The sequence below is a fragment of the Staurois parvus genome, unplaced genomic scaffold (genome assembly GCF_062004578.1).
Source record: "Staurois parvus isolate SC_StPar_1 unplaced genomic scaffold, SC_StPar_1.0 ptg000301l, whole genome shotgun sequence".
Taxonomy (NCBI): Eukaryota; Metazoa; Chordata; class Amphibia; order Anura; family Ranidae; genus Staurois; species Staurois parvus.
The window spans coordinates 305,029-331,959 of record NW_028318097.1 but is presented as its reverse complement, the minus strand read 5'-3'; the positions used below and the strand labels follow the sequence as shown (position 1 = coordinate 331,959).

The 26,931-nt window shown below is 45.9% G+C and overlaps 1 protein-coding gene across 1 annotated transcript in view; it reads left to right on the top strand.

The window, feature by feature from the left end:
• The window catches only part of LOC149457847 (uncharacterized), a 192,233-nt gene that overhangs the window by 125,847 nt on the left and 39,455 nt on the right, over window positions 1-26,931 (top strand). The window contains 1 exon segment of the mRNA XM_089683085.1: window positions 4,625-4,651. Coding sequence (XP_089539211.1) covers window positions 4,625-4,651 — 27 coding nt within the window.

Below are 26,931 nucleotides of genomic sequence, written 5' to 3'. Positions count from 1 at the left end.
CCATACACAGCCATGCTAAGCAATGTGCACGAACTGACAGGGATTAGAACTGTTTTGTTTATAATCAGTTCTGCCCCCCAGTCAGAGATGCTTGGCAATGACCGGGTACCGGCTTGTAATCACCGGTTGGGACCTGGTGATTGACAGACGCAGCCGTGAATGGCAGCATGGGTAGGGCGCGCTCTTGCTCCCCTTACCCAGAGATGCAAAATCGCGTATATATGCATGATTTTGTGTATCCGTGCTGCCCTGTAGCAGTACTTCTGTAGCATTACTTCAGTACGGGAAATGGTTAAAGCCCTAATTTCTTTTTCTGAAAACAGTAGATGATGGGCTTTACCAAAAAGCTGTAATTTTGTTTCATCTGTTCACACAGTACATTCTCCCAAAATAATTTTGGCTTCCTCAGGTAAGTTTTGGTAAACTCCAATCTGGCTTTTTTATGTTTCTTTGTCAGCAGTGGGGTCCTCCTGGGTCTCCTACTATTGTGTACCTTTTCATTCATTCAACTTCCAGGTCCATGCCCACCTCTCTATTAGCAACACACCTTCATATGTCACTCCACAAAGTTGACCCCTCGAACCAGTCTCTGGACTGCTAAGTATAACATTTGTTTCTATTCTGTACCCATATTTTATCTCTTAACATCAAGGACCTTCATTCTAACACCAGAAAAATCTGCTGCTAAAGGGGTTTAGGCATTCTACAGCAGATATAATTTTTGTTCAGAAGACTCATCTGAGAAAAACTTGTATGAGGGCATTTGCTTTTAAAGGCTTAAGGTTTTTTACCCCAATGTATTCAATGCTAAGCTCTCCCTTATACTTACCTGAGCCCAATCTCGACTCAGCGATGTGAAGAAGAGCAGCTCTATCCCTTCTCATTGGCTCAGAGACAACAGTAGGAGCCATTGGCTCCCATTGCTGTCAATCACAGCCAGTGAGGAGGGAGTAGGGGAAGGGCTGAGCCACACTCTGTGTGTCAATGGACACAACAATCGGGGCTCTGGAGCAACTCTGCACAAGTGTCCCCGTAGCAAGGAGGAGGACTGGATCTTCTGAGTACATAACCATTGCACAGACCAGGTAAGTATAACATGTTTATTATGTTTAAAAAAATAAAGTTTACAATTACTTTAAGCATTTCCCCAAATCTATATAGCTTCTAATTCTATGAAAAAAGCAGGTGTAGCAATCCTCATTAGAAAAAGGTTCTGCATCCCATTTTGAAAATTTTCCCATTGACACCCGAGGCCAGTGATGGCGATCCTTTTTGAGCCTGAGTGCCCAAACTGCAACACAAAACCAACTTATTTATTCCAAAGTTCCAACACTGCAATTAAACCTGAATACTGAGGTTTTAGTTTAGAAAAAACAACTCTTACAGTTGTCTGAACTAGATAACATCTTTTGTCTTAAAAGAAAAACACAATAACAGGGCTTTCAGTGATACAGATTTTGATGGGTGACACTGTTGGGCACTGATGAGCGGCACTGCTGGGCGGCACGGATAATTGGTGCCCTGATTTTTAGTGCAGATATCCCCTGTCACATCTGCCTATCCCATTGGATGAGCCATTTACTTTTTACTCGTACCCTCACATATCCCATTCATGAATAGATTGCTTTTTGTGATTGCCTCAGCACTGAGAGTATGTAGAGGCCCCAACATTCACCCTATATCTTGGTCTGACCACCATGCGCCCATAACCCTTTCATTTTCGCTTCATCACATGCCATTTAGATCATGAGTTTTTACTCAAACATGGACCCTCTAATGACTAAAAATACTTAAACTGAAGCTCTTCCTATTACTATTTCTCAACAAATACTGCAATATCTCAATCAAACTTTCCCATACTTGTGGGAATGCTCCATGCATAAAGACTTGGGTAAAACCTGCACTTACTTACATTACACTCTACAAAGAAGATGTTACTCCTCCTTACAACAAACTCAATAAGCTCCTCTTATAATGGAAATCTCGTCATATTTCCTTTTTCAACCACATTGCGACCATCAAAATGGCCATTTTATCAAAACTACTCCCGATGTCTCATCCTAAGAGACCTAAAAACAACTCTCTTGGCTTTTCCTGGAAGTATAAACTCCATTAGATTTCTAGATCTGTCTTATTTTCCTCACATGATCAGGGGAGCCTTGCCTTTCTGAATGTCTCCAAATGTTATCTTGCTGCTCAGGAGTTGTTATGGGTGACTGTAAAATATTTCATCCTGTTGACATCCCGGGCATAGAAACCTAATGGATCATATTTAAAAATAAAGCTAATACTTTGTCTGAGATGGCACAAAATAAGACATTTATTAGAATAGTCCACAGCTACTGAGCAACCAGCAAATAATAAGACAGTAAAGACTTTGGTTAGGAGTATGGAACGTGAAGAGGTAAGCAATTTGTGATGTACAACACGAGGAGGTAGATTCACTAACACTGGAGTACAACATTTGGTGCAGCTGTGCATGGCAGCCAATCAGCTTCTAACTTCAGCTTGTTCAATAAAGCTTAAAAAATAATGGACGATAATTGGTTTCCTCCACATCTGGCACATTCAACTTTTAGTAACTCAACCACAGAGGTGCAGTGGTGCAGTATGTGTCGCAATGCCCCTTTATGTTGCTGTTCAGCAGGAGGAAAAGGTGGACGGTGTCTTTGGTCAACAAGAGGAAAAAATGCTCAATGTTGGTGGTCAGTGGAAGGAATAAAAGGTCAGCATTGGTAGTCAGTGTGTGGGTGGGGCCAGTTAGATGGTCCCCAATATGTAATAATGGCACACAGAGACCAAGTAAAGTGGTACAATTATTATTTGGTTAAGTGAAGGTAAAAAATAACAAATGGGGAATAGCGGCAGGCACTTGGCTAAATGGTTCAAACATATTTTGGTTTCAGCATTTCAGTAATACAGGCAACACAGGTGCAGGAGATCTCAGCAATGTTAGTGGCACATTGGAATAGTTCCGGCACTAATGCGGTCACTCTAATAAGGCTTACATTACCAGAGCCGCATCTGTGTAGAGGGGAGACTGTTAGGCAGAGTAGCAGTGGAAGCGGCACTTGGAAGAATGAATGCAAAACCTTTGTCACAGTGCTAGAGTCCAGGAAGTAGCAGAGCCGGCAGTGGTGTCCCTAGTCTGTCCCTCATCATCACAAACCTCTCCCTAGAGCTAAGTATTCTGTCCCTGTCAAGTCCGGGTCCTGTCCCTAGTCTATCCATTTTGCAACTGTGCACCAACTACAGCAGGGCATTGCCCCTACTAAAGATGGCTGCTGAGATCATCCTGTGTTGCAGTGTCCAGTCGGATCACTGCTCCTCTGGTGACACCTAAGAAAGCTGCAGAAGAATTGAGTTCCTCTCATCCTCCATTTCCTCTGCACAGCAACACAGCGCCATCTACAGAATGGAGGGTAAACTGCACCTGCCTACAAGTGGAAGGAAAAATGTTGGATGTTAAAGGTTAATGAGTTTTAAAAATACAATGTAAAAGGTACTTTCACCGACACATGCAGTATAATCAAAAGGTATAAGAGGAGAGAGTATATATATCTTAAAAAGAAATGTTATACTTTATTTACACCATCTAAAACCATGCAAAACATAATGTGATGAAATGTTAAGTTAGAGCTGGAAAAAAATAGAACTCTGAATGGTTATATGTCTCTTTGGTAATTCCAGTTTGTAAAGACTGTGGATGTATAATCAAGTTTCAAGCCAAGACTTGGGGTTTTAGATGGTCAACGTCTGTGGTCAATGGAGAGGGGGCATTGGTGCTCTGTGGGGGGTAAGGGAACACTCAATTCTTAGTTTGGGGAGAGAAAGGCACTGGTACTCTGTTAAGGGAGGGTACTGGTGTTCTGTGGAGGGAGAGAAGTAACACTTGTATGATGTGGAAGAAGAAGGGGGGGGCATTGGTATGTTATGGAGGGAGAGGGGGTACTGATGCTCTGTGGATAGAGAGGGGGCACTGGTACTCTGTGGAGGGAGAGGGAGCACTGGTACTCTGTGGAGGGAGAGGGGCACTGGTACTCTGTGGAGGTGGAGGGGGCACTGGTACTATGTGGAAGGAGAGGGGGCACTAGCACTCTGCGGAGGTGGAGGGGGCACTGGTACTCTGTGGAGGTGGAGGGGGCACTGGTACTCTGTGGAGGTGGAGGGGGCACTGGTATTCTTTGGAGGGAAAGGGGGCACTGGTACTCTGTGAAGGTGGAGGGGGCACTGGTACCCTTTGGAGGGAAAGGGGGCACTGGTACTCTGGGAAGGTGGAGGGGGCACTGGTACTCTGTGGAGGAGGAGCGGGCACTGGTACTCTGTGGAGGAGGAGCGGGCACTGGTACTCTGTGCACCTGCATTACCGTAAAATCTGTTCATAAATTTTCCAGGACTGCAAATTTAATACCCCCAGGTCTCACCTTGAACCCATGGCAGCAGTGCACCCATACATCATCCCTATTTACTGATTATTATTCTTGAGGTTTCTACAAAAAAAAGCTAAAATGGATAGAGGAAAGTTATATTTTTTTAATTGAAAAAAATTGTTTAATTAAAGAAGAACTTAATTGTATGTTCTGATTGGATGATTCTCTGACATTATACTCTGATACTTTTGCAGGTGACGGTTCCACGTTTACCATCTTAGGTAAGGAAATCATCATACAATATTATTTCATGTTTAACAAATTAATATTTTGACTTCAAATATGTCTACAAGTTGTTGTTTTTTTCTATCATTCTCCTATTTGCTCTAAAAGGTATAACTCTTTGCCCTGAGATACGGACACTTTAGTTCCAGCAATATGTATATCACCTAATGTTCTAATTATTATTATTATTATTATATGGGATTTATATATAGCCAACAGTTTATGCATCACTTTACAACTTAAATAATGATCAGGATTGGGGTAAGTGGACCTGTCATGTTATTATAGACAGGATTAGGGTAAGAGGACCTGTCATGTTATTATGGACAGGATTGGGGTAAGAGGACCTCTCATGTTATTATGGACAGGATTGGGGTAAGAGGACCTGTCATGTTATTATGGACAGGATCGGGGTAAGAGGACCTGTCATGTTATTATGGACAGGATTGGGGTAAGAGGACCTGTCATGTTATTATGGACAGGATTGGGGTAAGAGGACCTGTCATGTTGTTATGGACAGGATTGGGGTAAGAGAACCTGTCATGTTATTATGGAAAGGATTGGGATGAGAGGAGCTGTCATGTTATTAAGGACAGGATTGGGATAAGAGGACCTGTCATGTTATTATGCACAGGATTGGGGTAAGAGGACCTGCCATGTTATTATGGACAGGATTGGGGTAAGAGGACCTGTCATGTTATTATGGACAGGATTGGGGTAAAAGGACCTCTCATGTTATTATGGACAGGATTGAGATAAGAAGACCTGTAATAATAATATGGACAGGATTGTTGTAAGAGGACCTGTCATGTTGTTCCTCTCCTTATGGACCAGACTTGCTTCCTTTGGTTTATTCACTAGCAAAAAGACAATCACACTCCAGAGCTTTCAAGGCCAGACTTCAAAGAAGGCCTTCTGCTTAATCCTTTCTCAGCTCCTAATGCAACAGCACACCTAGTCCATCATGACTAATACTGACATGTAATTCATAGGGCTGAGCTGGTCAGTGTAGGCCAGAACAGGGGCATTGGTCAAACTCCTCTCACACTGATCGGTCCATGCATCCTGTATTGAATCTCAAGTCTTCCTTGACCATTTCACCTGACAGGTCTGTCTTCTCATAGCTACCTCGCCTACCTCATCCTCAACCTCAGTTTGTTCATTTTTTTTGTTCATGTTGCAAGGCCTTGGTCAAGAGGTAACAGCTTCCCTTTTCATAAGGTCAGTGGCCACTTCCTAAGTAAAAACAATGTGCCAGAGATGGGTGACAGAAAGCTGATAAAACTGACGCTTTTTAACCACTTGACTTGAGGTTTTACCCGTTTAATGACCAGGCCATTTTTGCTATTCAGCACTGCGATATTTTAACTGGCAATTGCTCGGTCATGAAACACTGTACCCAAACTGAAATTTATAGAAGTTGTTTTCACATAAATCAAGTTTTTTTATTTTTCATTATATAAATGAAAAAAAAGATATTTTCTACTTTTTGTTATAAAGCCAAAAAAAATCTAATTTCTTTATAAATTTAGGCCAAAATGTATTCTGCTACATGTCTTTCGTAAAAAAAAAAGTCCCATCAAGTGTATATTAATTGGTTTGTGTGAAAATTTTAGAGTCTACAAACTATGGTATATATATATGCAAATTGATCAATCCTGATGTACTGACAGCCAGTCTCATTTCCTGAGGACCTAAAATGCCAAGAAAGTGTTTTTTCTCACTTTTGTTTCTTATTACATACTGTCACTAGTGCAGTACAGTGTCCTCCTATGACTGGTGTGCAGGTAATCAAGGATAGTGACTGGTGAAAGCATGCAGAAGAAAAAAACTTTTTTCCTTTTTTTAACTATTTTTTTTACATCCTGTCATCAAAGTAGCTCAGTGTCACCATATGGCACTGCAGGGGTGGACTGACAACTCATGGGGCCCCGGGGCAATAGGGGATCATGGGGCCCCTGTGTCCTTGCCCAAACTCAAAAAAGCCTATGAAAAAGGTACCAGGGGCATCTCATGGGGCCCCCTACTGATCCCTGGCCCTCGGGCAGTGCCCGAGTTTCCAAATGGTCAGTCCGCCCCTGTGGCACTGTATTATTCTGGTGGGTGATCAGGAATTTTTTTTACACTGTTTTTGCTTATACTGTGAGGATCACTGTAAACACAATCATTTTTGCTGTCATGAATGGGTTATCCATTCATGAACAGCTTGCTTATGGTTGTGATCTGTGATTGGCTACAGCTAATCATATGGTACAGGTAGCCAGGTACCATGTGATTGCTATGAACCAATCATAAATCACAACAGTAAGCAAGCTTTTTATCAATGGAAAACTATTCATGATAGGTTGTTTACATTGTTAACATGCAATCGCTTTGACCAATCATAGCGATCACATGATACCCGGATATTGGTAACTGTTGCAGGGCAGCAAGTGGTTGATGGACAGCTTGAATTCTTCATTTGGAGTTTCTTTAAGACCTTCTCTAAGCACTCCTTATGCTATTCATGGGATCTGATAAAGACAGTCATGTCTTCCAAGTACCCTATTACCTCAGTCAAGTTCACGTTGCTCACCATCTGCTCCATCAGTCACAGGTTGTAGGAATTCAAAACAGATTTTTGGGGGATCCTGTCATATTCATAGAACCCCAGCAGGCAGATGAAGGAAGTCTTTTCCTGATCTTCTGGATGCATGGGAATTTGATGGTACCTACTGCTTGGGTCCAACACACTGAACAGCTTCACCCACGATAGACATTGTAGAGCATCCTCTATCCATAGGGTGGTATACTGGTCAGGAATAGTCCTTCTGCTGAAGGTGCGATATTCAAAGCACATTTTCAGGGAACCAGTCTTCTTCATTGGTTCACCTTCTGTAACATGGGATACATTCCCTTTTAAACATATGAGATTAGTTTTGGTCTGAATCTTAATTCAGACAATTTTTTGGTTATTCAGAGATTCGTATGTATCCAAATCTCTGAACAACAATAGTAACAAATGTCATTAAAATTTTCTTTTGTTTTTTCTTTTTCAAACATCTTTCACATTTTCTGAACAATTTGAATTGGTTGAAAAATGTATCAATGGATCTGAATTCTGTGTGAAGACTAGCTGAATGTTAAGAAGTGGTCTGGGAAGCCGTCCACCTTATCCCTAACAAGCGATGATTCATCAGCTGTCTCCCCACTGACAGCAGAATGTAAAAAAACTAATTTATCTGAAGCAAAATATTTTTTTTTTGTTCTGCACATGTCTATTCTATCACAGAGCTCCTTGTAAGTCCAGGAGGAGGATGAGGGCACACAATAACCAAGGTGTTGAGTGTATTAAACTAGTACAGATGGATAACATGCCAGTCCGACAGGCTAATACCCATCATAAGGGAACTGTTTAGCTCCAATATCCCCAATTTTCAGAGCCTCCAGATACAGCAGGGGTAGGGGTTTTAAACGTTTATAGAAGTCCTGGTACAGCAGGGTCACTTGAGCATCCAAATCAATATGGGCATTTGTGTAGAAACTGGGGTTGCAAATCCATGTGGTCTATGCTTGCACTTCCCTCTAAGCATGATGATGCTTTTGCTGTCTATTCTGAGTTTTAGAAGATTGACATGTATGGTCTTTCCTGGATGAAATATCTGGGGTCAAAGAAAGTGAGTTGGATGGCCTTTCAGCAGGTGGGGCCCTATCTGAGACTTTAGGCCTCCCCTGTCATTTCTTTTCTTCTTTAGAATTGAAGATGGCTGTCATGGGTGGGCACCTGGTTGCCTGCTGGCACTGGCTTTTCGACTTTAACTTTATCATTCAACTGCATCAGCAGTGTCCCACTCCTCCACAGTTAATGCAAATCACTTGGCTTTGAACAGGGTTTGAAGATGGATCATACCCCAGAACACTCTCTTTAGGAGATTTAGTGATTTTGTCAGCCAGTAGAGTCATCATTTCTATCACTTGTGACATCTGTGATTTCAGGGTTGCTATTTTTAATTTGACTTCTACCTCATTCACTGACCCAACTTCACCTGACAATCCCATTCTCAGACTAAGCATGACTTCTTGGCCTCAAACATTGCCTCCTCTTCTCTCTCTTTTCCATAATGAATTTGGCATATCTTAGCAATGTGTCCTTTTTCAATGTCTTTAACTGGATCCAGACTGGGTCAGAATGTAGGGCACCTCTCAGGATCTGCTTAACTACAGCTTTATCTACAAACACAGGCTCTTTTGCTTTTTCAAGCACAATTTGATGCAGTGTCTAGTATATTCTCTGGATATATTCAGACAGTCCCTCACTCTTATGTTGAAACATGCTTGAACTAATAAATCAAATCATAAGATTTCTCTTTTCTCCCAAATTACTGTAGCAGCTCCTCTCAAACTCTTGGTGACACATTGTTTCTACTGAGCTTCTGACATTTCCTTTTCTTTCAAAGTCTGCACAGTCTGTTCCATTCGGGTCTCATATTGTTCTTCAGTGGGCATTGGCTGTATCCCAGAGAAGATTCTTCAGAGCACCCTGTAGCTTTCTCCTGAGTAGACAATGCTAACCTGATCACACCTGTCATGAAGTCTCCAAAGTAGTGAAAGACGTGACCACAGTGGTGACTGAGGTTGTTGAAACAGAAACACCTTCCATTGGCATTGCCTGAATTTAACTCTCTGGGTTGGCAGTTTTAGTTGAACTAAAGCAGCCTCAAGTCATTGGTCATCTGTAGATTAGCCCCTTGGAAACAGGCTGGGACTCCTCTCCTGACAGAGTGTAGGTGCAGGAGTTTGCCTGGTACACTTTATCCAGCATTGTTTTGGAGCCAATGCTAACACTGCCTGCCAAAGCTGTTGTTCATCCCAGGGGACTCCAGGGACATCCAGAACTAAAATGAGGCTTGGTTGGCTGTTTTTCTCTCTGCACCACTGGGCAGCTGTGACAGAGTCCACGATGACCATTGTTATTTACTCACGGAACAGGAAATCCCACATTCGAGTTCCCATATGTTGTGCTCCCCCCAAAAAGAAGCATCTAATGTATGGGTCTCTTGATTCCTGATTCTCTTCATTGGTGTGCCAGAGGATGAGGCAATAAACCACAACCTCTGGCACAGCAAGGCTGAGGAAGGAGAATTTATTTGGTATAAACACTCTTTGAGGCAACAATGAAAGAAAAAGCAACAGCAATAAACAGTAACAGATAAACAAATTTGTACAATGCCACAAACAATGAGGACCACAAGCCTCTGCACCTGAATCCTGGATCTGGGGGGGGAGATAACTAAAAGGATCATACTAGAAACTGAAAAGGTCCTTCAGTCTTTCCAAACCACCACTAGCTAGTGAATTTTTAATCATGGGACCCAAAGTTCCTATGTTCCAATGTTCAGGTTTAGGTAGATCCCACAATATGGTGCATAAATTCCCAAACTATATCCCAAGATAAGGTCACAGCATCCTTTTGAAGAAGTGGTTAAGTAAGTTGTTACCAACAACCTCTCACCTCTATGTAGTCTGTAAATAAGTCTCCTCCAATTCTCTGGCATCTGGAATCAGTGACATTGGCAGCAATTCAGGACCTGGTGATGGCAATCTCTCCTATAACCAGTGATGCTACTATCCTCCAACTCACCCGGTCTGTCTATGACAGTTATGACCTCTACACAAATGTAGTATATCTCCAGATCTTGGTATTTGTGGATGGGACTGTTAGGGGTTTGTGGAAAACCAGAAGGGTATGTGCCCAGGTGCACACAGCCTTTATAATGCCTTTATAATGATTGTCTGGGGAGAGCAGGTGGAGGACAGAGGTGGAGTAGCAGTTGCAGCTGTGTGTAAACAGACCCCTGTTAACAGATTGAATCCCTTGTGTGGGACTTCTTACCAAGGGACTGGGAAATTCTGGACTGGTACAAAAGCCTGGGAGACCAAGAGAGGGTCCGGGAGGCTGAGAAAACTGAGGTGATTAATGGGTCCAGAAATGTTGGAGAAAATCTAGAGGTCCCTGAGAGAGTGAGTAGACCTACGGGGGGGGGGGGGGAATTGGGGCTGGAGAATCCTTTTTGAAGCCAAGAGTAGGCCTCAAAGAATCCCAAAAACAATATCTTAATAGTAAGAAAGAAAGGTCACAGCATATTGACTCTGTAAAGGATGATCAGGGGAAGTTAGTTACAAATGACAAGGAGAAAGCAAATGTAGTAAAAGCATTGTTCTCCTCAGTTTTTACAAAGGAAAAAAGGGGGTATAATTATCATCACTGTACTGTTATTAACACAACAAGGAAACTTGTGGTTAACAGAAGCCAGTGTCCAAAAAAGAAATGAAAAATTTACATAAATAAATCACCAGGACCAGATGGCTTACACCCAAGAGTCCTCAAAGAACTTAGCCAGGTAATAGCGACACCGTTATTCCTAATTTTTAAGGACAACTTAGTGACTGGTACCAGCTGATTGGAAAAAAGCCATTGTGGTGCCAATATTAAACAAAGGGCCAAGATTTACACCTGGAAACTATATGCCAGTCACCCTAACATCATATATTATAACCTTTTTGTGATACAATAATAATCTAATTAAACCTTAAAGTGTCATATATAATCACCAAAAACCCCCATAAATTGTTCAAAAAGAAAGAAAAAAATCCAACGAAAAATCCAGTGTCCAAAAAAAAGTCCCAGATTTTCAAACTTTATCATCCAATAGGAAGGATTGAATCCTATTCCATCCCGTGATAACCTCAAAGAAAAAAATATAGATACTCTAGTGCATTACTTTTATATAAAAGAATATTCACTCCGTGCAAAAACACAACCTATAAAAATGTGCAAAAACTTTTTTGTTGAATTAATTAATAATTATATATAGTGCACATATAAACTACAAATTAAACTGTGAACACTCCGTGAACACTGCAACACTGTGCAACCACCAACACCGATAGTATTACATACTATTACCCTCTGTATATATATAATCAGCTCATCAGCATTAAATCAGAGATCTTCTATTTCCTCTTCAAAGATATTTTCCAAGGTCCTCAAAAGACAAGAAGGGTCTCAAGACTCATATTCAAAGTATAGGGAAAATTTTAATAGCCACTTACATTTAAAATTCCAAATTTCCAGCTCCAAACATGGCTCCTATGCAAGTTCTAACAAACAAATGTAGTAAGCCATGTGTGAACAACCAACAAAATGGCCGCGGCGACACTTCCGGTCTGCGTACATGTGTCTTGACGTCACACTCTAACGCGTTTCGTCACTTCCGGACTTCGTCTGAAGGGATACAGACGTCCCACATCTCACTCCTTTTAAATCAATGCCTCTCAATAGTGTGAGGCTACCGCCGCCATTTTAGAAGAGGGAAAAACAGGCAATACCAATTCCTCTGTCATTCTTATAGGTACACAAGACCTAACGTACATTGGTCTTATCAAAATACCTTACCCAAAGTATAACAGGGGACTGCAGGTTACTTATACATATAACAAATCACAATATACAAATATTACTCTACTAATTCTTGCCTCAATATTAACAAAGATAATTTGATAAAATATTACACCACATACCAAGACTATCTTACATATAATCATCACCATATTTCTAAAACCATTTTAATAAATACAGATAAAATAATGATAATTATAATAATATTAATAATAATAATAGCCCCTCAAAATTTCATTTCTATCTTTATATCTTGGACTCTCATTAAAATCTTAATACTCTACTCCCTCTAGTGGTCACTCTCATGAACTATCCAACCTTACAAATAAAACATATTTTATTATTATTTAATAGCTCATACCATTTAAAATATCGAGGTCAAAAATCTTTTTCACCTCAAATCATATATTCAATTCCCTTTACTACAACTACAATAGGACTGCAAATAAATGCAACTATAAAATTAAATAATTATATTAATTATAAAATATATATATATATTTTATATATCCTATTATATTATTTTCTATTGCTCTCCTTCACTACCATGATCAACCATAAAATCCTAAAAGAATCCTAGTTAACAGCTCCCAACTAATATACTTAAATTTTCACTATTAAAAATCTGAAATAAAACAATTTAAGTCAAGTTCTATATTAAGACCCCTTGGTTTTAGTGTATTCATCCTAAATATCCAAAAAGTTTCATTTTGAGACAATTTTTGGATTTTATTCCCACCCCTCCAATGTCCTTTTACAGTATCAATCCCACAAAATTTTAAAACACTTGGATCTGAGTTGTGAAATGCTTTAAAATGTCTCGAGACACTATGGTCTTTTTTGCCCTTAATAATATTCCTCACATGTTCTTCCAATCTAACAGATAAATTTCTTTTTGTTCTACCTATATATTGGAAGCGGCATGGACATTCCAACATGTACGTTACATAATGTGTGTTACATGTAATAAACCGCTTAATGGAAAATTCTTCTCCGGTTGAATGGGATCTAAAGGATGAAATCACCCTATCTTTTATCCCAGTAGTTCTACACATTCTACACTTTTTGCATGGATAAAAACTAGAGATGAGCGAATCGAAGTAGGCGAAGTGGAATTCGAGTCGAATATTGGAAAATTTTCGAATCCGAAAAATAGCCTACTTCGGACGCGCGAATCGAAATTTTTCCTAAAATGGCGGCGGACATGTGCGGCGACGGAGCGGGGATGTCTGGGAAGGCGCGCAGACAAGGCGCGCTGACCCATAATGCATTCCTTAATGACATGTGATCGCATTAGCCAATCAGCAGCCAGCCAGCCAGCACTGTGTAATGGTCGAGCTATAAATAGCGGCCATTTTAGAATTCTTCATTTGCCTCCAGTCATTCAAGAGAGGCAGACCGCTCTGTATTAGGGACAGAGTTAGGGCCACAGAAACGATACTTGGGGACAGAGAAACGTTACTTAGGGACAGAGAAACATTACTCAGGGACACAGAATTGTTAATGAGGGCCACAGAATCGTTACTTAGGGCCAAAGAAACGCTAGTTAGGGCCACAGAATTGTTACTCAGGGACAGACAGAATTGTTACTTAGGGCCACAGAAACGTTAGTTAGGGCCACAGAATTGTTACTCAGGGACAGACACAGAATTGTTACTGAGGGCCACAGAACTGTTACTTAGGGCCACAGAAACGTTATTAGGGCCACAGAATTGTTACTCAGGGATAGACAGAATTGTTACTGAGTGCCAGAGAACTGTTACTTAGGGCCACAGAAACGTTATTAGGGCCACAGAATTGTTACTCAGGGACAGACAGAATTGTTACTGAGTGCCAGAGAATTGTTACTTAGGGCCACAGAAACGTTAGTTAGGGCCACAGAAACGTTACTTAGGGCCACAGAATTGTTACTCAGGGTCAGACACAGAACTGTTACTTAGGGCCACAGAAACGTTACTTAGGGCCACAGAATTGTTACTCAGGGACAGACACAGAATTGTTACTGAGGGCCACAGAACTGTTACTTAGGGCCACAGAAACGTTAGTTAGGGCCACAGAATTGTTACTCAGGGTCAGACACAGAACTGTTACTTAGGGCCACAGAACGGTTACTTAGGGCCACAGAAATGTTACTTAGGGCCACAGAAATGTTATTAGGGCCACAGAATTGTTACACAGGGACAGACAGAATTGTTACTGAGTGCCAGAGAATTGTTACTTAGGGCCACAGAAACGTTAGTTAGGGCCACAGAATTGTTACTCAGGGACAGACACAGAATTGTTACTGAGGGCCACAGAACTGTTACTTAGGGCCACAGAAACGTTATTAGGGCCACAGAATTGTTACTCAGGGACAGACAGAATTGTTACTGAGTGCCAGAGAATTGTTACTTAGGGCCACAGAAACGTTAGTTAGGGCCACAGAAACGTTAGTTAGGGCCACAGAATTGTTACTCAGGGTCAGACACAGAACTGTTACTTAGGGCCACAGAACTGTTACTTAGGGCCACAGAAACGTTACTTAGGGCCACAGAATTGTTACTCAGGGACAGACACAGAATTGTTACTGAGGGCCAAAGAACTGTTACTTAGGGCCACAGAAACGTTAGTTAGGGCCACAGAATTGTTACTCAGGGACAGACAGAATTGTTACTGAGTGCCAGAGAATTGTTACTTAGGGCCACAGAAACGTTAGTTAGGGCCACAGAATTGTTACTCAGGGACAGACACAGAATTGTTACTGAGGGCAACAGAACTGTTACTTAGGGCCATAGAAACGTTATTAGGGCCACAGAATTGTTACTCAGGGACAGACAGAATTGTTACTGAGTGCCAGAGAATTGTTACTTAGGGCCACAGAAACGTTAGTTAGGGCCACAGAAACGTTAGTTAGGGACACAGAATTGTTACTCAGGGTCAGACACAGAACTGTTACTTAGGGCCACAGAACTGTTACTTAGGGCCACAGAACTGTTACTTAGGGCCACAGAAACGTTACTTAGGGCCACAGAATTGTTACTCAGGGACAGACACAGAATTGTTACTGAGGGCCACAGAACTGTTACTTAGGGCCACAGAAACGTTAGTTAGGGCCACAGAATTGTTACTCAGGGTCAGACACAGAACTGTTACTTAGGGCCACAGAACTGTTACTTAGGACCACAGAAACGTTACTTAGGGCCACAGAATTGTTACTCAGGGACAGACACAGAATTGTTACTGAGGGCCACAGAACTGTTACTTAGGGCCACAGAAACGTTATTAGGGCCACAGAATTGTTACTCAGGGACAGACAGAATTGTTACTGAGTGCCAGAGAATTGTTACTTAGGGCCACAGAAACGCTAGTTAGGGCCACAGAATTGTTACTCAGGGACAGACAGAATTGTTACTTAGGGCCACAGAAACGTTAGTTAGGGCCACAGAATTGTTACTCAGGGACAGACACAGAATTGTTACTGAGGGCCACAGAACTGTTACTTAGGGCCACAGAAACGTTATTAGGGCCACAGAATTGTTACTCAGGGATAGACAGAATTGTTACTGAGTGCCAGAGAACTGTTACTTAGGGCCACAGAAACGTTATTAGGGCCACAGAATTGTTACTCAGGGACAGACATAATTGTTACTGAGTGCCAGAGAATTGTTACTTAGGGCCACAGAAACGTTAGTTAGGGCCACAGAAACGTTACTTAGGGCCACAGAATTGTTACTCAGGGTCAGACACAGAACTGTTACTTAGGGCCACAGAACTGTTACTTAGGGCCACAGAATTGTTACTCAGGGTCAGACACAGAACTGTTACTTAGGGCCACAGAACTGTTACTTAGGGCCACAGAAACGTTACTTAGGGCCACAGAATTGTTACTCAGGGACAGACACAGAATTGTTACTGAGGGCCACAGAACTGTTACTTAGGGCCACAGAAACGTTAGTTAGGGCCACAGAAACGTTACTTAGGGCCACAGAATTGTTACTCAGGGTCAGACACAGAACTGTTACTTAGGGCCACAGAACTGTTACTTAGGGCCACAGAAACGTTACTTAGGGCCACAGAATTGTTACTCAGGGACAGACACAGAATTGTTACTGAGGGCCACAGAACTGTTACTTAGGGCCACAGAAACGTTAGTTAGGGCCACAGAATTGTTACTCAGGGTCAGACACAGAACTGTTACTTAGGGCCACAGAACGGTTACTTAGGGCCACAGAAATGTTACTTAGGGCCACAGAAACGTTATTAGGGCCACAGAATTGTTACTCAGGGACAGACAGAATTGTTACTGAGTGCCAGAGAATTGTTACTTAGGGCCACAGAAACGTTAGTTAGGGCCACAGAATTGTTGCTCAGGGTCAGACACATAATTGTTACTGAGGGCCACAGAACTGTTACTTAGGGCCACAGAAACGTTATTAGGGCCACAGAATTGTTACTCAGGGATAGACAGAATTGTTACTGAGTGCCAGAGAACTGTTACTTAGGGCCACAGAAACGTTATTAGGGCCACAGAATTGTTACCCAGGGACAGACAGAATTGTTACTGAGTGCCAGAGAATTGTTACTTAGGGCCACAGAAACGTTAGTTAGGGCCACAGAATTGTTACTCAGGGACAGACACAGAATTGTTACTGAGGGCCACAGAACTGTTACTTAGGGCCACAGAAACGTTATTAGGGCCACAGAATTGTTACTCAGGTACAGACAGAATTGTTACTGAGTGCCAGAGAATTGTTACTTAGGGCCACAGAAACGTTAGTTAGGGCCACAGAAACGTTAGTTAGGGCCACAGAATTGTTACTCAGGGTCAGACACAGAACTGTTACTTAGGGCCACAGAACTGTTACTTAGGGCCACAGAACTGTTACTTAGGGCCACAGAACTGTTACTTAGGGCCACAGAAACGTTACTTAGGGCCACAAAATTGTTACTCAGGGACAGACACAGAATTGTTACTTAGGGCCACAGAACTGTTACTTAGGGCCACAGAAACGTTTCTTAGGGCCACAGAATTGTTACTCAGGGACAGACAGAATTGTTACTGAGTGCCAGAGAATTGTTACTTAGGGCCACAGAAACGTTAGTTAGGGCCACAGAAACATTAGTTAGGGCCACAGAATTGTTACTCAGGGTCAGACACAGAACTGTTACTTAGGGCCACAGAACTGTTACTTAGGGCCACAGAAACGTTACTTAGGGCCACAGAATTGTTACTCAGGGACAGACACAGAATTGTTACTGAGGGCCACAGAACTGTTACTTAGGGCCACAGAAACGTTAGTTAGGGCCACAGAATTGTTACTCAGGGACAGACAGAATTGTTACTGAGTGCCAGAGAATTGTTACTTAGGGCCACAGAAACGTTAATCAGGGACACAGAATTGTTACTGAGGGCCACAGAACCGTTACTTAGGGCCACAGAATTGTTACTCAGGGACACAGAATTGTTACTGAGGGCCACAGAACCGTTACTTAGGGCCACATAAACGTTAATCAGGGACACAGAATTGTTACTGAGGGCCACAGAACCGTTACTTAGGGCCACATAAACGTTAATCAGGGACACAGAATTGTTACTGAGGGCCACAGAACCGTTACTTAGGGCCACAGAATTGTTACTTACGGACAGACACAGAATTGTTTCTTGAGGGACACAGAATTTTTACTGAGGGCCACAGAACCGTTACTTAGGGCCACAGAAACGTTAATCAGGGACACAGAATTTTTACTGAGGGCCACAGAACCGTTACTTAGGGCCACAGAATTGTTACTCAGGGACACAGAATTGTTACTGAGGGCCACAGAACCGTTACTTAGGGCCACATAAACGTTAATCAGGGACACAGAATTGTTACTGAGGGCCACAGAACCGTTACTTAGGGCCACATAAACATTAATCAGGGACACAGAATTGTTACTGAGGGCCACAGAACCGTTACTTAGGGCCACAGAATTGTTACTCACGGACAGACACAGAATTGTTTCTTGAGGGACACAGAATTTTTACTGAGGGCCACAGAACCGTTACTTAGGGCCACAGAAACGTTAATCAGGGACACAGAATTGTTACTGAGGGCCACAGAACCGTTACTTAGGGCCACGTAAACGTTAATCAGGGACAGACACAGAATTGTTACTGAGGGACACAGAATTGTTACTGAGGGCCACAGAACCGTTACTTAGGGCCACATAAACGTTAATCAGGGGGACACAGAATTGTTACTGAGGGCCACAGAAACGTTACTTAGGGCCACATAATTGTTACTCAGGGACAGACACAGAATTGTTACTGAGGGACACAGAATTGTTACTGAGGGACACAGAACCGTTACTTAGGGCCACAGAATTGTTACTCAGGGACAGACACAGAATTGTTACTCAGGGACACAGAATTGTTACTCAGGGACACAGAATCGTTGAATTAAAGAGTATGTCAGACAACATGCAGAGGAGTGGCAGAGGAGGCAATGTTTTAGGAGCGAGCAGACGTGGCAGCAGAGGAAGGGGTCGAGGCAGCACTATTCGCAGCCAGAGGCCAGTGCTCCCGGTGTCATCCAGCGGTCGTGTCTCCACCGACAACCCTGCCGTCATCGATTGGTTGGCTCGGTCGTCTTCCTCTTCCCAGGTCACCTCTGACACCTACAGCCAACGGTCGGTGGGTACGTCAGACACAACCGTTAGTTGGCATGGCCCGGGACCAAGCCCACTGAAATCACGTGTCCTCTACCTTCCCCTGTCCTTTGGTGTTCCCTCACCAAGCGAAGTATCGCATGCTGTGGGCTCAGCCCCACTGTACAGTGAGGAAGAGCTAACAGAGGGCGGTCAGGAATGGGGGGAGACATCCGCCTTTTCAGCAGCCAGGCGAAGAAGTAGTGGCGAGGAGAGTGGCCCGGTAGCCGGTCTAGAGACAGGTCTGTCTCCTGACCCAGACGCAGCCGAGGGGGCTAGTAGTGAGGCGGAGACCCTACTTGATGATGAGGAGGTTGATCGCACTTGGCAGCCTCGTCGTCATCAGGAGAAGAGGGTGGCAGCTTGGCAGTGAGCGAAACAGTCGGTGGGTTGCCCAGGAGACAGCAGCAGGGTCGCAGCAGTGTCAGTGGAGCCAAACGGCCACGAAGTAGAGCACCAGCTCCACTGCAGCCTACCACCACGGCCAGTAGTGGTGCCGGTGTGCACGGAGGAAGCAGCAGTCAGCCAGTGAGGAGTATCGGGGGCAAAGTTTCCTACTCGGCGGTGTGGCAATTTTTCGTCAAGCCGCCCGAGGAAGTAAACGTAGCCGTATGTCGACTATGTGGCCAGAAAGTCAAGCGTGGCCAGGGGGCCCATGTTGGGACTACAGCGTTGCGGCAGCATATGCAGCGTCGCCATTTGGTGGCCTGGGAAAACCGTGATAAAGATACGGCGGTTCTGCCCGCCCCAGCCCCCGCTTCATCACCCGCTCCGTTACTTGCTCCGTCACCCGACGTCAATCGCCCTCCATCAGCCAGTCAAGGCTCCAACTCCTCTGCTGAGGGGAGTTGTCGCTAGTTGGCATCTTCCGCTCGTTCAGATGCTCCTTCTCCTGCTACTCCTCTTCACGGATTCCGTCAGCAGTCTTTCTTGGAATCCGTTTCCAAGAGACAACAGTTTGCGAGCACGCACCCGACGGTGCAAAAGCTGAACGTCCTCCTGTCCAAGTTGCTGGTGCTGCAGTCCCTCCCTTTCCAAGTGGTGGACTCAGCACCTTTCCGAGAAATGATGGCTTGTGCCGCGCCGCGGTGGAGAGTGCCAAGCCGTCATTTCTTCGCCAAAAAGGCAGTGCCAGCCCTGCATTCACATGTAGAAGACATGGTGGGCCAGTCTTTGAGCATGTCGGTCTCTGCCAAAGTGCACGGCAGTGCCGACGTGTGGAGCTGTAACTACGGTCAGGGACAGTACATGTCATTTACGGCCCACTGGGTGAACGTGGTGCCGTCACAGCCGCACCAGCAACTTGGACAGGTCACGCCGCTTTTGCCTCCACGTTTGCACGTCCTTGGTCCGGCAAAGATGTCCGCCTCTACCACCTCATCTTCCGCCGTGTCCTCAGCCGCCACCCCCGTGCCAAGTCCCATTACCCGACCGGCATATCACATGTGCAGGGCGCAACGGTGTCACGCTGTTCTGCACCTGGTATGCCTTGGCGAACGTAGTCACACAGGGGAGGAACTTCTCAGTGTAATGAACAGAGAAATCGACAGATGGCTGTCTCCGCGCAAACTGAAAATCGGAACCATGTTGACCGACAACGGAAAGAACATGGTGTCTGCTCTGCGTCAAGGAAGGTTGTGCCATGCGCCATGCATGGCTCACGTGTTCAATCTGGTTGTCAAGCGGTTCCTAAAATCCACCATCCCACTGCAAGACATCCTTAAAATGTCACGTAAACTTTGCATGCATTTCAGCCATTCCTACACCGCAAAGCACACCCTCCTTGAGCTGCAGCGGCAGAACGGAATTCCACATCATCGCCTGATCTGCGACGTTGCAACAAGGTGGAATTCAACCCTACACATGTTAGACCGCCTTTACGAGCAGCGAAAGGCCATCACCGATTTCCTGATGTTACAAGCGGATAAAGGTACTCCCCTGTGTAACTTCGATGTCAGCCATTGGCAGCTCATGCGTGACACCTGCCGCTTGCTCAGGCCCTTTGAGGAGGCCACGCTATTCGTGAGTCGGCAGGACTATGGGATGAACGACGTCATTCCTCTGTTGCACGTCCTTGAACAAATGCTGTTAACAATGGCTGGTCAGGGTGCGGTAGACGTGGCGCACAGATCTCAACGCCACATGACCCCTGTGGGGGCAGGACAGGAAGAAGAGGAGGAGGTAGAGGAGGACATTGGTGCTCAGGAATTATTGAGTGAAATGGGTGGTTTTTCCATTCAGCGGACAGGAGTGGAGGAGCAGGAGCATCTGGTAGAGGAGGAGGAGGAGGAGACAGAGGACCCAGACGCACCGTGGCAGTATGCTGTGGAGATGGAGGCAGGGAGTCCCTCGCATTCCTTGGCACAAATGGCCCATAGCATGCTCGGTTGCTTGCGTAGCGACAGCGGAATAATAACCATCAGACAGAGGGATGACTTTTGGCTGTCCACCTTGTTGGACCCTCGCTACCGTTCCAAAATGGTGGCCTTTTTCACACCTGCTGAGAGGGAGGCCAAAATAACGTACTATAAAAACCACCTATGTAGTCAGTTGGTCTCTGCCTTTGTGCGCCAACGTCCATCCTCAGACACTGTGGGCCCTGTGCGCTCGCGTTCCGCTGCCATGGCAGCAGGGGAGGGGTGGGGTGGTAGGAGCAGTGGCAGCTCCACCAGCAGCGGCTGCCTCAGTCTGCAGTCGATGATGAGTAGCTTTCTTCACCAGCGCAGTGAGGAAACTACTAACCAGCCACAGCAGCAGCAGCAGCAGCATCAGGTGGACCTGGAGCAGGACCTCAAACAACAGGCTTGGGCCTACTTGGACAGCACCCTGCCAACCGAGGTAGACAATCCCCTTGACTACTGGTCAACGAAACTTGACCTTTGGCCCCAACTAGCTGAATTTGCCCTTGAAAGGCTGTCATGACCGGCCAGTAGCGTGGCATCGGAGCGCGTGTTTAGTGCGGCAGGAGGTATTGTAACTCCACGGAGGACACGACTGTCCACCCAAAGTGTGGAGAGACTCACGTTTGTGAAAATGAATCAGGCGTGGATTAGTCTGGATTTCAAACCACCAGTTCCTGACACAACTGACTAAATCCTCCATGAATCATGCCTCAAACATGTGCCACTTTCAGGTCTCCTCACACACTGCTGGTGTGTTCCATTTTTTGTCATAGGGTGCTGGCAGATTACGGGCCTCCCATAGCTGCTGCCAGGCCCCTAATCTGCCATAGGCCCCTATATACCGCCTCCTCATGCTGCTGCCAAGTCCAGAGTCTCTCATGGGTCCCTGTACGGCCTCCCATTGCTGCTGTCTCCATCGCCATACTCTGCCATGTGCCACTTTCAGGTCTCCTCACACACTGCTGGTGTGTTGAATTTTTTGACATAGGGTGCTGGCAGATTACGGGCCTCTTATAGCTGCTGCCAGGCCCCTAATCTGCCATAGGCCCCTATATACCGCCTCCTCATGCTGCTGCCAGGTCCAGAGTCTCTCATGGGTCCCTGTACGGCCTCCCATTGCTGTCTCCATCGCCACACTCTGCCATGTGCCACTTTCAGGTCTCCTCACACACTGCTGGTGTGTTGAATTTTTTGACATAGGGTGCTGGCAGATTACGGGCCTCCTATAACTGCTGCCAGGCCCATAATCTGCCATAGGCCCCTATATACCGCCTCCTCATGCTGCTGCCAGGTCCAGAGTCTCTCATGGGTCCCTGTACGGCCTCCCATTGCTGCTGTCTCCATCGCCACACTCTGCCATGTGCCACTTTCAGGTCTCCTCACACACTGCTGGTGTGTTGAATTTTTTGACATAGGGTGCTGGCAGATTACGGGCCTCCTATAGCTGTTGCCAGGCCCCTAATCTGCCATAGGCCCCTATATACCGCCTCCTCATGCTGCTGCCAGGTCCACAGTCTCTCATGGGTCCCTGTACGGCCTCCCATTGCTGCTGTCTCCATCGCCACACTCTGCCATGTGCCACTTTCAGGTCTCCTCACACACTGCTGGTGTGTTCAATTTTTTGACATAGGGTGCTGGCAGATTACGGGCCTCCTATAGCTGCTGCCAGGCCCCTAATCTGCCATAGGCCCCTATATACCGCCTCCTCATGCTGCTGCCAGGTCCACAGTCTCTCATGGGTCCCTGTACGGCCTCCCATTGCTGCTGTCTCCATCGCCACACTCTGCCATGTGCCACTTTCAGATCTCTTCACACACTGCTGGTGTGTTGAATTTTTTGACATAGGGTGCTGGCAGATTACGGGCCTCCTATAGCTGCTGCCAGGCCCCTAATCTGCCATAGGCCCCTATATACCGCCTCCTCATGCTGCTGCCAGGTCCAGAGTCTCTCATGGGTCCCTGTACGGCCTCCCATTGCTGCTGTCTCCATCGCCACACTCTGCCATGTGCCACTTTCAGGTCTCCTCACACACTGCTGGTGTGTTGAATTTTTTGACATAGGGTGCTGGCAGATTACGGGCCTCCTATAGCTGCTGCCAGGCCCCTAATCTGCCATAGGCCCCTATATACCGCCTCCTCATGCTGCTGCCAGGTCCAGAGTCTCTCATGGGTCCCTGAACGGCCTCCCATTGCTGCTGTCTCCATCGCCACACTCTGCCATGTGCCACTTTCAGGTCTCCTCACACACTGCTGGTGTGTTCAATTTTTTGACATAGGGTGCTGGCAGATTACGGGCCTCCCATAGCTGCTGCCAGGCCCCTAATCTGCCATGGGCCCCTATATACCGCCTCCTCATGCTTCTGCCAAGTCCAGAGTCTCTCATGGGTCCCTGTACGGCCTCCCATTGCTGCTGTCTCCATCGCCACACTCTGCCATGTGCCACTTTCAGGTCTCCTCACACACTGCTGGTGTGTTGAATTTTTTGACATAGGGTGCTGGCAGATTACGGGCCTCCTATAGCTGCTGCCAGGCCCCTAATCTGCCATAGGCCCCTATATACCGCCTCCTCATGCTGCTGCCAGGTCCAGAGTCTCTCATGGGTCCCTGTACGGCCTCCCATTGCTGCTGTCTCCATCGCCACACTCTGCCATGTGCCACTTTCAGGTCTCCTCACACACTGCTGGTGTGTTGAATTTTTTGACATAGGGTGCTGGCAGATTACGGGCCTCCTATAGCTGCTGCCAGGCCCCTAATCTGCCATAGGCCCCTATATACCGCCTCCTCATGCTGCTGCCAGGTCCAGAGTCTCTCATGGGTCCCTGTACGGCCTCCCATTGCTGCTGTCTCCATCGCCATACTCTGCCATGTGCCACTTTCAGGTCTCCTCACACACTGCTGGTGTGTTGAATTTTTTGACATAGGGTGCTGGCAGATTACGGGCCTCCTATAGCTGCTGCCAGGCCCCTAATCTGCCATAGGCCCCTATATACCGCCTCCTCATGCTGCTGCCAGGTCCAGAGTCTCTCATGGGTCCCTGTACGGCCTCCCATTGCTGCTGTCTCCATCGCCATACTCTGCCATGTGCCACTTTCAGGTCTCCTCACACACTGCTGGTGTTGAATTTTTTGACATAGGGTGCTGGCAGATTACGGGCCTCCCATAGCTGCTGCCAGGCCCCTAATCTGCCATGGGCCCCTATATACCGCCTTTTCATGCTGCTGCCAAGTCCAGAGTCTCTCATGGGTCCCTGTACGGCCTCCCATTGCTGCTGCCAGGAGGCAGCAGGGTCGCAGCAGTGTCAGTGGTGGCAAACGGCCACGGAGTAGAGCAGCAGCTCCACTGCAGCCTACCACCACAGCCAGTAGTGGTGCCGGTGTTCACGGAGGAAGTAGCAGTCAGCCAGTGAGGAGTAGCGGGTGCAAAGTTTCCTACTCGGCGGTGTGACAAGTTTTCGTCAAGCCGCCCGAGGAAGTAAACGTAGCCGTATGTCGACTATGTGGCCAGAAAGTCAAGCGTGGCCAGGGGGCCCATGTTGGGACTACAGCGTTGCGTCAGCATATGCAGCGTCGCCATTCGGTGGCCTGGGAAAAACGTGATAAAGATACGGCGGTTCTGCCTGCCCCAGCCCAGGGTTCCATTTTGTCATAGGGTGCTGGCAGATTACGGGCCTCCCATAGGTGCCGCCAGGCCCCAAATCGGCCATGGGCCCCCGTACCGCCTGGTCACACTGCTGCTGGGCCCACAGTGTGACCTGGGTCCCTGTACGGCCTCCCATTGCTTCCACTCTGCCATGTGCCACTTTGAGGTCTCCTCACACTCCTGCGGTTTTCCATTTTGTCATAGGTTGCTGGCAGATTACAGGCCTCCCATAGGTGCCGCCAGGCCCCAAATCGGCCATGGGCCCCCGTACCGCCTGGTCACGCTGCTGCTGAGCCCACAGTGTGACCTGGGTCCCTGTACCGCCTCCCATTGCTCCCACTCTGCCATGTGCCACTTTGAGGTCTCCTCACACTGCTGGTGTGTTCATTTTTTTGACATAGGGTGCTGGCAGATTACGGGCCTCCCATTGCTGCTGCCAGGCACGTAATCTGCCATGAGCCCCCGTACCGACTCCTCATGCTGTGACGTTGCAACAAGGTGGAATTCAACCCTACATATGTTAGACCGCCTTTACGAACAGCGAAAGGCCATCACAGATTTCCTGATGTTAAAAGCGGATAAAGGTACTCCCTGTGTAACTTAGATGTCAGCCATTGTCAGCTCATGCGTGACACCTGCGCTTGCTCAGGCCCTTTGAGGAGGCCACGCTATTCGTGAGTCGGCAGGACTATGGGATGAACGAGGTCAAATCGGCCATGGGCCCCCGTACCGCCTGGTCACGCTGCTGCTGGTCCCACAGTGTGACCTGGGTCCCTGTACCGCCTCCCATTGCTCCCACTCTGCCATGTGCCACTGTGAGGTCTCCTCACACTCCTGCGGTTTTCCATTTTGTCATAGGTTGCTGGCAGGTTACAGGCCTCCCATAGGTGCTGCCAGGCCCCAAATCTGCCATGGGCCCCCGTACCGCCTGGTCACGCTGCTGCTGGGCCCACAATGTGACCTGGGTCCCTGTACCGCCTCCCATTGCTCCCAATCTGCCATGTGCCACTTTGAGGTCTCCTCACACTCCTGCGGTTTTCCATTTTGTCATAGGTTGCTGGCAGGTTACAGGCCTCCCATAGGTGCTGCCAGGCCCCAAATCTGCCATGGGCCCCCGTACCGCCTGGTCTCGCTGCTGCTGGGCCCACAGTGTGACCTGGGTCCCTGTACCGCCTCCCATTGCTCCCACTCTGCCATGTGCCACTTTGAGGTCTCCTCACACTCCTGCTGGTTTCCATTTTGTCATAGGTTGCTGTATGGCCTCCCATTGCTGCTGCCTCCACCGCCACACTGTGGCTCCAAACACTGGTTTTGGCCCCGTGACTGGCCAAATGAGTGAAGTGTGCGGTGATTCTAAGATCGACGGCACTCATCTGCATGTCATACTGACTGACAGTATTATTTCTCTTCCCCAGCAGACTCCAAGGGCATTTAAATTAAAGGTACAGTGTTCTGCACTAATATTAAGTCTCTCTGAAGCCTAGAAACACCCTTTTTTAAGTTAAATTCACAGCGAATATATTCGACTCGAATCGAATATTGTCCACGAATTCGCCGAATCAGTCGAATCAAATTTTTCAATACTTCGCTCATCTCTAGTGATTATATATGACACTTTAAGGTTTAATTAGATTATTATTGTATCACAAAAAGGTTATAATATATGATTATTGCATTTACTAGGGAGAAAGTATGACTTTTTGAGGGATTTGAAGTTGAGGAGGTTATATATTTATTTATTAGTCACCCTAACATCAATAGTATAAAAACAATTGGAACAAAACATGAGTGACTATATCCAAGAATTTTCTTATGAAAATGGTATCATTAGTAGTGACTAGAAAGGATTTATGAAAGATCATTCTTGCCAGACCAATATTTTAACATTCTATGAGAAAGTATGCTTTAATCTACTCAGAGGAAGGCTTTTTAATGTAGTGTATCTGGACTTTGCCAAAACATTTGATACAGTTCCCCATATACACTTAATTTACAAATTGAGGTCTGTTAGCATTAACAACAGTGTATGTTCCTGGATAGAAAACTGGTTATAAGGGAATGTCCAAAGTGTGGTGATAAAAAGCATGTAATCGGAATGGTCTGGAATTGTGAGCGGGGTACCTTAAAGATTT